We start from the raw sequence: 15,701 nt of genomic DNA on the forward strand, positions 1-15,701 counted from the left end.
AAATTTGGCAGAGATGTAGCTCATGTGACGAGGACGAAATGATTAGATTTTGGTGAAGATCCGGATTCGGATCCGGCTCGTAGAATTTTTAAAGTGATTCTTCACCATTGGGAGATTGGGCCAAAAACGGTACATATCGGGATATCTCAAAATGTTGTGGACGGATTTGGACGAAACTTGGTGGACCGGTTGGGTGTCTGACAAGGACGATTCGATTCGATTTTGGTGAAGATCCGGATCCGGATCCGGCTAGTAGAATTTTTTATAGTGATTCTTCACCATTGAGTGATATGGCCAACCAGGTGGAGGTATGCTCTCTAATGAGTGCCGTTGTAGTTGAGAATGTAATGGCAAGGGGGCAGAGGGGGGCGGGGGGGGGGGGGTGGGGGGCATGTTTTCTTTTTCGACCATCATCTAGTTATCAAGCCTGGTGTCGGTTTAACGGTTAACGTGGCTGGCTTAAGATCTTAGGGTCTTGGGTTCAGGCCCGCTGTTTAATTAACACCAGGCGGGTTGACTCAGGCTGTCATCCTCCGAGGTCGGCAAAATGAGTACCAGCTTGCTACAGTAACAGGGGGCACTGCATCAGCGGCACAACCACGTTCCCAGAAAATGATGCAGCCAAGCAGCCACAGGGAGGTTATTATCCAACACGATTTAACACTCGGAGGGATGGTGACACCAGTTGGTGTCATTGATTCGTAACAGAGAGGCACAAGGGCCTATCACATGAAATCTAGAGTTTGAAACAGGTGGATTCTGAGAAATCCAGGGGTGTGCACCTCGATCCTTTCTTCATGAGGAAGAAAAACAACATTATAACTCAGAGTTACGATTATGACCTTCATGTTAAAAAATACTCTCTTTTTCATTCTAACCAACTAGTAATTATCCGCTCCCAAAATATGGTGTCACTACTCTCTCCCTGCTCAAGGTCCTGCTTCTTCTTCACGTCCCGGACGGACAGCCACATCTCGTTTTAGTAGTAGCAACATCCGTTCCCTCGGGGTGTGAAAAAAGGTGTCGATACACCCTCCCTCCGGCAGGAGTCAGTGGTTAAAGCACACTCCGTGCACAAGCAAAAATCGCGAGTTATCTCCCCAATTCCTGCCAGGAGCAGGTAGAAGGAGCAGGGAGAAGGAGCAGGGAGAAGGAGAAGGGAGAAGGAGTAGGGAGAAGGAGCAGGGAGAAGGAGTAGGGAGAAGGAGCAGGGAGAAGGAGTAGGGAGAAGGAGAAGGGAGAAGGAGTAGGGAGAAGGAGCAGGGAGAAGGAGCAGGGAGAAGGAGTAGGGAGAAGGAGCAGGGAGAAGGAGCAGGGAGAAGGAGCAGGGAGAAGGAGCAGGGAGAAGGAGAAGGAGCAGGGAGAAGGAGAAGGGAGAAGGAGCAGGGAGAAGGAGCAGGGAGAAGGAGTAGGGAGAAGGAGCAGGGAGAAGGAGTAGGGAGAAGGAGCAGGGAGAAGGAGTAGGGAGAAGGAGAAGGGAGAAGGAGTAGGGAGAAGGAGAAGGTAGAAGGAGTAGGGAGAAGGAGCAGGGAGAAGGAGCAGGGAGAAGGAGCAGGGAGAAGGAGTAGGGAGAAGGAGCAGGGAGAAGGAGAAGGAGCAGGGAGAAGGAGAAGGGAGAAGGAGCAGGGAGAAGGAGCAGGGAGAAGGAGTAGGGAGAAGGAGCAGGGAGAAGGAGTAGGGAGAAGGAGCAGGGAGAAGGAGTAGGGAGAAGGAGAAGGGAGAAGGAGTAGGGAGAAGGAGTAGGGAGAAGGAGCAGGGAGAAGGAGCAGGGAGAAGGAGCAGGGAGAAGGAGTAGGGAGAAGGAGCAGGGAGAAGGAGCAGGGAGAAGGAGCAGGGAGAAGGAGCAGGGAGAAGGAGTAGGGAGAAGGAGAAGGGAGAAGGAGTAGAGAGAAGGAGCAGGGAGAAGGAGCAGGGAGAAGGAGTAGGGAGAAGGAGCAGGGAGAAGGAGCAGGGAGAAGGAGAAGGAGCAGGGAGAAGGAGCAGGGAGAAGGAGCAGGGAGAAGGAGAAGGGAGAAGGAGAAGGGAGAAGGAGCAGGGAGAAGAAGCAGGGAGAAGGAGCAGGGAGAAGGAGCAGGGAGAAGGAGAAGGGAGAAGGAGTAGGGAGAAGGAGCAGGGAGAAGGAGCAGGGAGAAGGAGCAGGGAGAAGGAGTAGGGAGAAGGAGCAGGGAGAAGGAGTAGGGAGAAGGAGCAGGGAGAAGGAGCAGGGAGAAGGAGCAGGGAGAAGGAGTAGGGAGAAGGAGCAGGGAGAAGGAGCAGGGAGAAGGAGTAGGGAGAAGGAGTAGGGAGAAGGAGCAGGGAGAAGGAGTAGGGAGAAGGAGTAGGGAGAAGGAGCAGGGAGAAGGAGCAGGGAGAAGGAGTAGGGAGAAGGAGCAGGGAGAAGGAGCAGGGAGAAGGAGTAGGGAGAAGGAGCAGGGAGAAGGAGCAGGGAGAAGGAGCAGGGAGAAGGAGTAGGGAGAAGGAGCAGGGAGAAGGAGCAGGGAGAAGGAGTAGGGAGAAGGAGCAGGGAGAAGGAGTAGGGAGAAGGAGCAGGGAGAAGGAGCAGGGAGAAGGAGTAGGGAGAATGAGTAGGGAGAATGAGCAGGGAGAAGGAGCAGGGAGAAGGAGTAGGGAGAAGGAGCAGGGAGAAGGAGCAGGGAGAAGGAGCAGGGAGAAGGAGTAGGGAGAAGGAGAAGGGAGAAGGAGCAGGGAGAAGGAGCAGGGAGAAGGAGCAGGGAGAAGGAGCAGGGAAAAGAAGCAGGGAGAAGGAGAAGGAGCAGGGAGAAGGAGTAGGGAGAAGGAGCAGGGAGAAGGAGCAGGGAGAAGGAGTAGGGAGAAGGAGTAGGGAGAAGGAGCAGGGAGAAGGAGTAGGGAGAAGGAGCAGGGAGAAGGAGCAGGGAGAAGGAGTAGGGAGAAGGAGAAGGAGTAGGGAGAAGGAGCAGGGAGAAGGAGAAGGAGCAGGGAGAAGGAGCAGGGAGAAGGAGAAGGGAGAAGGAGTAGGGAGAAGGAGTAGGGAGAAGGAGCAGGGAGAAGGAGCAGGGAGAAGGAGCAGGGAGAAGGAGCTGGGAGAAGGAGCAGGGAGAAGGAGCAGGGAGAAGGAGAAGGGAGAAGGAGCAGGGAGAAGGAGCAGGGAGAAGGAGCAGGGAGAAGGAGTAGGAATTATTTTGTGCCCATGAGCTGACCCGAGGTACCCTGAGTACATATCTAAAATTTGGTGGAGATGTACGTATGTACATACATCTAGATAATTGCCTTATTTTACTATGTGGTGGCATGCAGGATGGACAAGGTCCTCGAGGTATGCACATTCCCTTCTCGGCTAATTAGCTTGGGTTCAAATCCCGGGCCAGCTCTAAACTGCCATTCTGGTGTTTCATAAGTAGGATGATTCATCAATGTGTTTGGCGTCCCTCGAATGGACACTGAACTGGTTGTCCCATCTACACTGGCATCAGTTGGTGGACGTTGAAGATCCCACTGTATCCTTCGCGAAGAGGAGGCGAGCTATCGCCGGCACTCTGAACAAATTCCAGCCCTAACCTATAAAGGGCACTCCAACCCCTCCAAATCCCCCCCCCCCCTCCCCTAACACTCAAATGAACAGATTTATTGCCAAAGATATATATTGTTGCGAATATGGAATTTGGCCTCCATATCCGCTTGTAAATATTCCCCTATTTCCCCAATACTCCCCAACTATCCCCAATCCCCCATTCCCTAGTCCCATTGTCTGTAAACAACACTCTGTAGAACCGACCTTCCCCTTTTTCCCCCATTAAATGTCGTGCCCAGGTCCACCGCATCTCACGTAGACAACTTTCGGACATCTTGCTAGTTATTCTTAGTCTATGTCAGTTAAGGACTCCTTTCCATTAATTCTGACTCTTCGTTGCACCAGAATGTGATTATATGGCACCAGTAGTGAGTTTAGGACCTTCCCATACCTCCTTCCATCTTCTTCCCCAAACAACAACAACAACAACAACTGCAGCTACAACAACAACTACAACCACGGCGCGCGGGGGGGAGTGTGCGTCCTCCCACCAGCTCGGTTAGCCGCCATGACCATGCGCTCCACGGGGTTACCACGAAGGGGCTCCCTGTCAGCCCCTCGTCAAGGGCGGAGCCGGTAACCCCCCCCGCATGCACCCAATGAGAAGCAACGAGCCGATTCCATCTGGGGCGGAGCTAACGAGCCGAGGGCGTGTCACTCCCCGCCGGATATACGCAGCGACTTACCGGACGTGACGTCAGATGCGCCCCCAGCTTGAGACGACAAGACGCCACCTCGAGCGCTGTGAAACCTCCCGCATCTCTGGACCGGACCAGGTCGATTCTGCCCTGCGCCCAGGTGCACCTGGAGCCATCGATACCCGCCTTTCCTTGCCATCAATCCCCGTGTGAGTCAGCCTTGTCCCGTTTATCTGTCGTCTGTTGGGGTTAATATAAGTGTGTCTCAGTGCCTGTCTTTCTATGATGTCCCTCTTGTAGTTGTAATCTAACCTTCCGCCTTAATATAACCTCCTCCGGAGGTCTTGAGAACTGAACCCTTGGTGTCGTGTCATTTGAACCCCAGCCGTTGTATCCTTTTCCTTCATTGACCTAGCGTAGCGCGACTCGGCAACGTTCGAGTATAATCGGGTAACTTGTGCAGACGTGGTCATACCAAACCGCTCGGTAAACTAACATCCACCACCACGTCTGTAACAATATATATATATATATTTTGTATACAGAGTCGAGGCTCGTGAAAGAGCTAACATTTATCAAACAAACAAATCAAACAAACAAGCAAACAAAGTATATAAAAAGGGGAGCGGTCGACAAGATGGGGAGAGAAGGGGAGGAAGCACACAAACACAACATTTGAGAGCAGGGACATCGGGAGATGTGTGGGAGGGAGAGGGCTTGGGGGGAGGCAGGATAGGTATAAAACGTAAGGACACCAAGGACTTCCAGGAAAGCAGTTGGTATTTCAAAAAAGTGGATCTGGGGTGAATTAGTGGGGGTAGAAAAGATCAAGGTTTTGGATGGGGGAAGATAAGAGATGGTGGTGAACAGCTGTTTTAAAGACCTGGAGGGAGGAGTGGGATTGAAGGGAGTGAGGGAGTTTGTTCCCGAGGCGGGAGAAAAGAGGAATGAAGGAGTGAAGGTGAGCAGAGAGTCTTGATTTTGGCAAGCATTTTGGTAATTTTGGCATTTTGGCATATACAAGAGAAAGTTCTGAAATAAAACAAACTCATTAAAATATTTCTATATTTATTTGTTTGTTGATTTGTTTATATATGCTGAAAAAACTAATTAAAGGACTGAACCAAATCAAACCAGATTTTTCATGTTGCCCAAGGGTACCGCAATTATGGTTTCCGTCTGTGTAGCATATCTGGGGGAGAGCCTGGTGTGGGCTTAGCGATTAGGGTGCAGGCTTGGGATCCGAGGATCCTGAGTTAGAATCGTGGTCAATCGCTGAATTCGCTAAAACCAGGGGGGTTGCTCAGCCTGTCCGCAAATTGAGTACCAGCTTGCTGGGATGAATGATCCTGGTGTATACCCCGATTTAGAATAGGTACACCGTATCCCTGCGCATCGAAGGAGGCGACCAAGGGTTGGCGTCAGGAAGGGAATCCGACCATAAAAACATTGCCTCAAACAGGGAAACATGATTGTCATGGGGCCCACAGGGCTAACCCCCGCTCTAGCGGGGAAAATGGCCTCAAAACGATCATTCATTCATTCATTCATAGCATATCTGGGGAAGAAGAAGAAGTTCATGGTGGGGGGAAGACCCCAATCCTCTGTATGTAAATGTGCATTGTATAGCTCCCCCCGTGGTATCGGGTATTACAAATAATCTTCTTCTTATATAAAGAAAGTTTAAACAACTTAACAATATGCATTGCAGTGATGTTGAAATCTGAGTGAGAATAATTCAAAATTTGCAAAATGTTTCATTCCACTCATTTTCAGCGGAGGTCCAAACCAAAGCATCCAACATTGAGCTGAGAAAGCGAAGTGGAAGTGACTTTTACTCACATCATATAATATCTCTCTCTCTGGCAAATGATAGAGTGAATACCCCAAAATGTTTGTGAAGTGCAACATGTTGTCTTTTGATTAAATCCCTCAGTAAGGCGAGGGGTAAAAATGTCGAGCATATATGTATATATATAAATAAATAAATAAATAAATGTCTAGCCCCATGCAGGAATTTAATTTCTGTTTATTAAAAATTGTAGATGAGTTAATCTCCAATGCAATTCTACATATACTTGCATACACGTGCATACGCATATATACTTATGCTCACGTCCGACATCTGCCTAGCAGGCACGTTAGACATCGGCCATTATAAAGCTCGCAGTGTTAAGTGTGGAAAATTTCTGAGGAGATTCCATTGGCTCAATAGCGCAGTGGGCTGTCACCACGAAAGTGATGGAGGTCCTTGGTTCGAGTCCCGGGTTGAGTCAGAAATTTCCACACTAGCCCCACCTGTTTATTCCTGTTTATTAAAAATTATATATATATATATATATATACATGAGCATATTAACAGAGGGGAAGGTTCTATTGAGAGTATATGAAAGGCTTTAGGAGTGTAAGAACCTTGAGGACGAATCTGTCCCGGATCGAGGCTCCACAGCTCACGCAAACGTGCTTGGCTGGTCCAGTCCTGGTGGACACGCCAATGGGGGGTGAAGGAAGCGGATGCTCCACTGAGGGACATTTCGATCTTTCTGTCAGTGCTCGATCCTGCTTTAACGAAAAGTGATAAAAAAAAGTTTTATTCCCTTCTTTGTAACTCGGTTTCTCCATGAAACCGAGTTTCTCCAACTCATCTACCAAGTTTTGGCCTAATCTGTTCCCAGTATTTTGAAATATCGTGCTATTTCTCGTTTTTGGCCCCATCTCTCAATGTTGAAGAATCACTTTAAAAATTAAATAATCCTTTTATCCTTATTCGGATCTTCGCCAAAATGTAATCAATTTGTCCTTGTCACAAACCAGTCCTGTCCACCAAATATCGTTCGAATTTGTCCATAACCTTTTGAGACATCATGTAAACAGCCAAACAAACGGATGAAAACATAACCTCCTTCCACCTTTGGTGGCGGGGATAATAAAATGATGAACGAGAACAGAACTAAGTAGAGAGCATACCTCCACCTGGTTGGCCATATCACTCAATGGTGAAGAATCACTTTAAAAATTCGACTCGCTGGATCCGGATCTGGGTGTTCACCAAAATTGAATCGATTCTTCCTTGTCACACACACAACCTGTCCAACAAGTTTCTTCCAAATCCGTCCGTAACTTTTTCAGATATCCTGCTATGTATCGATTTTTGTCCCTATCTCCCAATGGTGAAGAATTAATTAAATATTAAATAACTCTCATATCCGAATCCATATGCAGATCTTTACTAGAATCGAATCTCTTTGGCCTTGTCAGACAGCCAACCGGTCCACCAAGTTTCGTCCAAATCTGTCCACAACTTTTTGAGATATCCTGCTATACAGTGCATTCAGAAAGTATTCAGACCCCTTCACTTTTTTCACATTTTGTTATGTTGCAGCCTTATGGTGAAATCGTTTAAATTCATTTTTCCCTCATCAATCTCCACTCAATACCCCATAATGACAAAGAGAAAACAGGATTTTAGAAAGTTTTGCAAATTTATTAAAAAGAAAAAACTGAAATGTCACATTGACATAAGTATTCATACCCTTTGCTATGACACTTGAAATTTAGCTCAGGTGCCTCCCATTTCTCTTGATCATCTTTGAGATGTTTCTACACCTTGATTGGAGTCCACCTGTGGTAAATTCAATTGATTGGACATGATTTGGAAAGGCACACACCTGTCTATATAAGGTCTCACAGCTGACAATGCATATCAGAGCAAAAACCAAGACGTGAGGTCGAAGGAACTGCCTGCAGAGCTCAGAGACAGGATTGTGTCGAGGCACAGATCTGGGGAAGCCGACAAAAAAATTTCTGCTGCGTTGAAGGTTCCCAAGAGCACAGTGGCCTCCATAATTCTTAAATGGAAGAAGTTTGGAACAACCAGGACTCTTCCTAGAGCTGGCCGCCCGGCCAAACTGAGCAATCGGGGGAGAAGGGACTTGGTAAGAGAGGTGACCAAGAACCCGATGGTCACTCTGGCTGAGCTCCAGAGATCCTGTGTGGAGATGGGAGAAACTTCCAGAAGGACAACCATCACTGCAACACTCCACTGATCTGGGCTTTATGGCAGAGTGGCCAGACGGAAGCCTCTCCTCAGTGAAAGACGCATGGAAGCCCGCTTGGAGTTTGCAAAAATAAGCGCCTAAAGGATTCTCAGACTGTGAGAAACAAGATTCTGTGATCTGATGAAACCAAGATTGAACTGTTTGGCCTCAATTCTAAGCGTCATGTCTGGAGGAAAGCAGGCACTGCTCATTACCTGCCCAATACCATCCCAACGGTGAAGCATGGTGGTGGCAGCATCATGCTGTGGGGGTGTTTTTCAGCAGCAGGGACTGGGGGACTGGTCATGGTTGAGGGAACAATGAACGGAGCAAAGTACAGAGATATCCTTAATGAAAACCTGAAACAGAGTGCTCAGGACCTCAGACTGGACCGAAGGTTCACCTTCCAACAGGACAATGACCCTAAGCAGACAACCAAGACAACGCAGGAATGGCTTAGGGACAACTCTGTGAAGGTCCTTGAGTGGCCCAGCCAGAGCCCTGCCTTGAACCCAATCGAACATCTCTGGAGAGACCTGAAAATGGCTGCCCACCGACGGTCTCCATCCAACCTGACAGAGCTTGAGAGGATTTGCAGAGAAGAATGGCAGAAAATCCCCAAATCCAGGTGTGCAAAGCTTGTCGCGTCATAACCAAAAAGACTCGAGGCTGAAATCGCTGCCAAATGTGCTTCAAGTAAGTACTGAGTTAAGGGTCTGAATACTTATGTCAATGTGATATTTCAGTTTTTTCTTTTTAATAAATTTGCAAAACTTTCTAAAATCCTGTTTTCTCTTTGTCATTATGGGGTATTGAGTGTAGATTGATGAGGGAAAAAATGAATTTAAACGATTTCAGCATAAGGCTGCAACATAACAAAATGTGAAAAAAGTGAAGGGGTCTGAATACTTTCTGAAGGCACTTTCCAATGGTGAAGAATCACTTTAAAATTCTAGTAGCCGGATCAGGATCCGGATCTTCACCAAAATCTAATCATTTCGTCCTTGTCACATATGCTACATCTCTGCCAAATTTCGTCCGAATCCGTCCACAACCTTTTGAGATATTTTGTTCACAGACAAAGGGACAGTGGTGAAAACATAACCTCCATCCACCTTTGGTGGCGGAGGTAATAAAAACATTTGTTTACTTTTGTGTAAAATGGGGTTCCTGGATCCGCGATGAACAACAACATGACCTTTATGATAAACAACAAAATGCAGAATTTACCAGACATGTTTTAAGATTAAATTTAATTATCATCGAACAATAATGAAGCTATGGCATATGTGTGTATGTACGTATGTAGCTGAAACCCCTGGGATTGCGTTTTTCATAAAATAAAATGACTACATGACTTTTTGGGGAAACTTAAGTGAGAATTAAATTGGCATTTTGATGACTTTATGCTTCACACCAAGGAAATGAAATCTGGTTTGTCTACGTAATTTCGTTTAGCCTGGTGTTGGCTTAGCGGTTAGGGTGCCGGCTTGGGATCCCAGGATCCTGGGTTCGAATCCCGATCGATCGCTGAATCAACGCCAAGGGGGGTTGACTCAGCCTGTCATCCTTCCGAGGTCGGCAAATTGAGCACCAGCTTGCTGGGATGAATGATCATGGTGTGTACCCCGATTTAGAATAGGTACACCGTATCCCTGCGCATCGCAAGAGGCGACTAAGGGTTGGCGTCAGGAAGGGCATCCGGCCATAAAAACATTGCCTCAAACAGGGAACCATGATTGTCATGGGGCCCACAAGGCTAACCCCTGCTCTAGCGGGGAAAATGGCCTTAAAACGATCATTCATTCATTCATTCTACGTAATTTCGTTTCCTGAGTTTCCAAAGGGCGAATATTGTGAAAATACAAGGGTCGCCTATCATTTTAACGGCATTTTGTGCGAGTAATAATAATAATGATGATAATTATTATTATTAACATTATTTATTTAACTACTACTCACTTACAAGCTGTAACGTTGCAAGGTTCATACTTATTTTTCAAACGACATTTCATACATTGCACACAAATTTGTTGATTCTCTCCAACAATGAAGGCTCACCGAAACACCAATGAACTCACGTTCTTTATCTTAAAGGAATCGAATATGAGAAAATATACGATAATAAGATCAAATGGTGAGTTATAGATTATTATTATGCTTTATAATTGATGAGTGCAGTTAATTTGCTCTGCATGTAGATGGACATAAGAGTCAGCGATTTATATATGTATATATATATGTATATGTATATATATATATATATATATATATATATATATATATATATATATATATATATATATATGTATCTATATGTATATGTATATATATATATATATATATATATATATATATATATATATATATATATATATATATATATATATATATATATATATATGTATCTCTATGTATATGTATATGTATATATATATATATATATATGTATCTCTATGTATATATATATATATATATATATATATGTATCTCTATGTATATGTATATGTATATATATATATATATATATATGTATCTCTATGTATATGTATATGTATATATATATATATGTATCTATATGTATATGTATATATATATATATATATATATATATATATATATATATATATATATATATATATATGTATCTCTATGTATATGTATATGTATATATATATATGTATCTCTATGTATATGTATATGTATATATATATATATATATATATATGTATCTCTATGTATATGTATATGTATATATATATATATATATATATATATGTATCTCTATGTATATGTATATGTATATATATATATGTATCTCTATGTATATGTATATGTATATATATATATATATATATATATATATATATATATATATGTATCTCTATGTATATGTATATGTATATATATATATATATGTATCTCTATGTATATGTATATGTATATATATATATATATATATATATATATATATATATATATATATATATATATATATATATATATATATATGTATCTCTATGTATATGTATATATATATATATATGTATCTCTATGTATATGTATATGTATATATATATATATATGTATCTCTATGTATATGTATATACAATATATATATATATATATATATATATATGTATCTCTATGTATATGTATATATATATATATATATATATATATATATATATATATACAGGGTGATTGAAAAGTAACTCCCTATTTTAAAATACGTATAATTTATTTCCTAACTATAATTTTTACAAGAAATTTGTATAAGAAGAAAGCGTATAACATGAAGTTTTATTTAAAATTCGATATGGGCACCAGAATGCGCCACCAGCTTCTCAAGCCGCCCGGGAACCGCGTCAACTGATTTCACCAGGAACTCTTGTGGGATGGAAGACATAACTTCTCGTATTCGCCCTTCAAGTTCTTCCAAAGTCGTTGGTTTGGTACAGTAGACTTGCTCTTTTACCCAACCCCAAAGAAAAAAGTCACATGGTGTTAAGTCAGGGCTCCTGGCTGGCCACTCATACGGACCACGACGACCCATCCATCTCCCAGGGAAGTGGGCATTCAGCCATTCACGAACAACAATAGCAAAATGTGGAGGAGCGCCATCTTGCATGAAAATCAAATCTTCAACATTCTCCGAAGCACTGATATTTGGCCAGATTTCGTCTTGCAGCATGGTGAGGTACCTTTTGGCATTCATGGTATCGCGAAGAATGAAGGGACCTACAATCCTTTCCGAAGTCATTCCACACCACACCGTTACCTTGGGCCGATATTGCGTTTTTTCAGAAATAACAAGAGGATCTTCTCCTGCCCAGTAATAGCAGTTGTGACGGTTCACAAACCCACCGATGTGAAATACCGCTTCATCAGACCAGAGGATATTTTTAAAGAGATCAGACCAATCTTCATACCACTAGCTGGGCACGCTCCTGCAGGGTAAGACGTCCAGCCATGTTTGTAGGGCTTCCGAATTTCAAACAAAAAATAATCTGAAAAAAAACCAACAGAGATTAAATTCTCATACATTATGGAACAAACACTAAACATTTGAGAAAGATATTACAATAAATAAATAATTTCTAAATATTTTAAAATAGGGAGTTACTTTTCAATCACCCTGTATATATATATATGTATCTCTATGTATATGTATACGTATATATATATATATGTATCTCTATGTATATGTATATGTATATATATATATATGTATCTCTATGTATATGTATACGTATATATATATATATATGTATCTCTATGTATATGTATACGTATATATATATATATATATGTATCTCTATGTATATGTATATGTATATATATATATATGTATCTCTATGTATATGTATATGTATATATATATATGTACGTTTTGACAAAGGGTTATGCCTGAAACGTCGATCGTGTTTTTTTTTAAATAGTGTATTTCTCACCCTTATCTTTCTTTTATATTTTCACCGACATATATTATCTTTTTTACAACGTATATATATATATACACACACAAACACACACACATATATATTATGATTTAAAATGAAATTACCTACTTGTGGGGCATGAATTTTCAGTTAGGGATGAAATAGCGGAGCAGAATTGGACTCATGTCGGTAAAGGAACCCGGAGTGAGTCCAAAGCAAAGACTCGGTGTGTAAATGGATGGAGCCTGTGTTGTTAAATAAGGACTTATTTTGTAAATATACACATGTAAATGATCCATTTTTAATGGTAAAAATATTAATTGATGTATTTCCTGCCAAATTACAAAGTTTGAACAAAGTTGAGCAAAATAACAAACAATCAATGACAGGATGTTCGATTATAACTGTCACTCTAACGACGACAAGGAAGGGAAAACATGTGATTGTTCACTTTGTATTGTATTGTTGTTGGGAGGTAAACGGTTTTATTATTTATTATTAGGTTTTAATGTCAAAATAATTAACTTACTGATGTATGTACACATGCATATTTAGCAAAAAAGATATGACTATAATAGGTACATGCCTATGCCATGTATATACGGCACATATATATATATATGAAATACTTTTGTATATCTTCTTATTCATTATATATCGGAAAAAACCCAAAAAGTTGACTTTTCTTGGACTGTCATATTTTCTTTGTAGAAGTTTTTGTTTTGAACGCACCTTCTATCTCTATGTATAATATATATATACATATACTTTTTTATATCGACATTTATACATATATATAATTTATTTTTTATATCGACATTTATACATATATATATATCAATATATACATATACTTTTTTATATCGACATTTATACATATATATATATATATATATCAATATATACATATATATACATATACTTTTTTATATCGACATTTATACATATATATATATATCAATATATACATATATATACATATACTTTGTTATATCGACATTTATACATATATATAATTTATTTTTTATATCGACATTTATATATATATATATATATATATATATATATATATATATATATATATATATATATATATATATATACACACACACATATATATATATAGATACACACACACACACACACACACACACACACACACACACACACACACACACACATATACATATATATACATACATATGCAGACACACACATATATATACATATACATACACACAAATATATATATATATATATATATATATATATATATATATATATATATATACATATACACACACACACACATATATACTCATCATGATCGGGTCGATCTCGACCGGACAATATATATATATATCGTAATTAGTTGAACTGTTGAGTTATGGATTATTATGGTTTATTAATTGACGAGTTATATATACACACACACATACACGTCGATATATAGGTTCAACATGTACACAGAGCTGTGCCTGCTATAGAAAATGCAGGTGCTTTGTTTAAGAGCTTGAAAATATATAAACATAATGAACATTTTCTAATGAAGCGCACATGCCGCACACGTACCTGTGGCCCGGATCTGTGCACACGACCTGTCCTCACTCGAGCCTTGCGGAGTGGTCTGGGTTCATCCATGATAACCTCACTCTCGCTCTTGCAAAAACGCCTTTGCAGGTGCGACCGAGGAGACCTAACCGAGGGTCAAGAGCGAGAGTGTTTGTGGTTTGTGGGCTCACTCAGAATAGGCCACGAAGTTTGGTTTCATGGTCTGGTCTCGGACACGAAGGAATGACACTCTCCGAGTTCACAGAGCTCCATTATATATATATATATATATATGTATATATATAATTATATATACATGTATATCAAGAAGACGGATTGGGAGAAGAAGAGGAAGAGTGGGCACCAGAGATGGAAAGTGCGAGAATGAAAGAGCCAAAACGCTGTGCACCGGGCTCTTGAGCGAAAATGGTGCCCAATTTGTCAGTCATTTTGTTTCCCTCCGCTTACCGGAAGGTCCTTCAAGTAATTGCTGCCGTTTGTGCAGCCATCTTGGATGGAGCTTTGTGAATATCTTCAATTACATTGTCATTGTGCACCGCGGCTAGAGGAAGCGCTCTCGGAGTCAAAAGTCTCAATTTGGGACGTCAATCAGTCAGGGAGTGACACCTCACCGAAAGGGGAATGATTTCGTAATAACAGTAATTAAAAATCTCATCATTTTTCGTTTGAGGCTGGTACCCAAAGGCAATGTACAGGTGAGAAGCCGTGATCGAGAGCCCTCGAGAAGAAGACCGGTCCGGTTCGGCCATTGATGCACCTCGCCTGCTCCAATTCCTCAGAGAAAGAACGAGTGATTGCTCCGGCAATTAGCGGCGGCACAGGCAGAGGGAGCAAATTATCGGCGGGAATTAAATCGACACAAAGATCTGCAGGGATGACACCCCGCCCGGAAAACAGCTCCGGCCTCCATGAATCCGCTCGCATCTTGCTGAAGATGAGCAAACTTTTCATTGTGAAAACGATATACACACGATAAATTCTGTATTTGTATAGAAAATTATATATACAGACTTGGCATTTAATATGGAATATATTTTTTTTCTTGACTTGGGTTTACTTTCTGAACTCAGTATATCAATCTGGTGAGTTTCTTTTACGCTTCGGTGATTTATTTGTTAAAAGAACCATGTCACTGATTGTCTTTCGCAGCAAGAAGTCAATAACAGGATTATATCACAGGTGGCGTGACAAAATGTACGGACAGGTATATTTGACGATTTGCTTCACAATCGGGCATATAAGGGTTGTTGCGTTCTGTATTAGTGGAAAACAACTGCTGCACGTAGACAAAAGTTATTGCCGCTTCCCGTGGAGATGGTCCGTCAACTCGACAATGCTGTTTGTCATTTAGTGGTGGCTTTACGAAATTCCGGCATGAAACAGCGTGCTATTGCTCGGCAACATGGCATCACTCAAGGTCAGGTGTCAAAGATCCTGAAACTAAATGCTCAGAAGGGTGTCCCTACTCCAATACCGAGGTCAG

The 15,701-nt window shown here is 41.7% G+C and overlaps 1 protein-coding gene across 4 annotated transcripts in view; it reads right to left on the bottom strand.

Moving 5' to 3' along the window:
• Nucleotides 1-14,331, bottom strand: part of LHX6 (LIM homeobox 6) — a 78,404-nt gene extending 64,073 nt beyond the window's left edge. For all 4 annotated transcript variants that reach the window (XM_068133777.2, XM_078767078.1, XM_078767077.1 and 1 more), the window contains exons 1-2: nt 14,219-14,331; nt 6,580-6,726 (exon numbers count right to left, since the gene is read on the bottom strand). In XM_068133777.2, coding sequence (XP_067989878.2) covers nt 6,580-6,726; nt 14,219-14,287 — 216 coding nt within the window. In that variant the 5' untranslated portion in view covers nt 14,288-14,331. The remainder of the gene's footprint in view (nt 1-6,579; nt 6,727-14,218) is intronic.
• Nucleotides 14,332-15,701: the final 1,370 nt, after the last annotated feature.

This window comes from Myxine glutinosa, chromosome 13 (genome assembly GCF_964187855.1).
Source record: "Myxine glutinosa chromosome 13, kmMyxGlut1.1, whole genome shotgun sequence".
NCBI lineage: Eukaryota > Metazoa > Chordata > Myxini > Myxiniformes > Myxinidae > Myxine > Myxine glutinosa.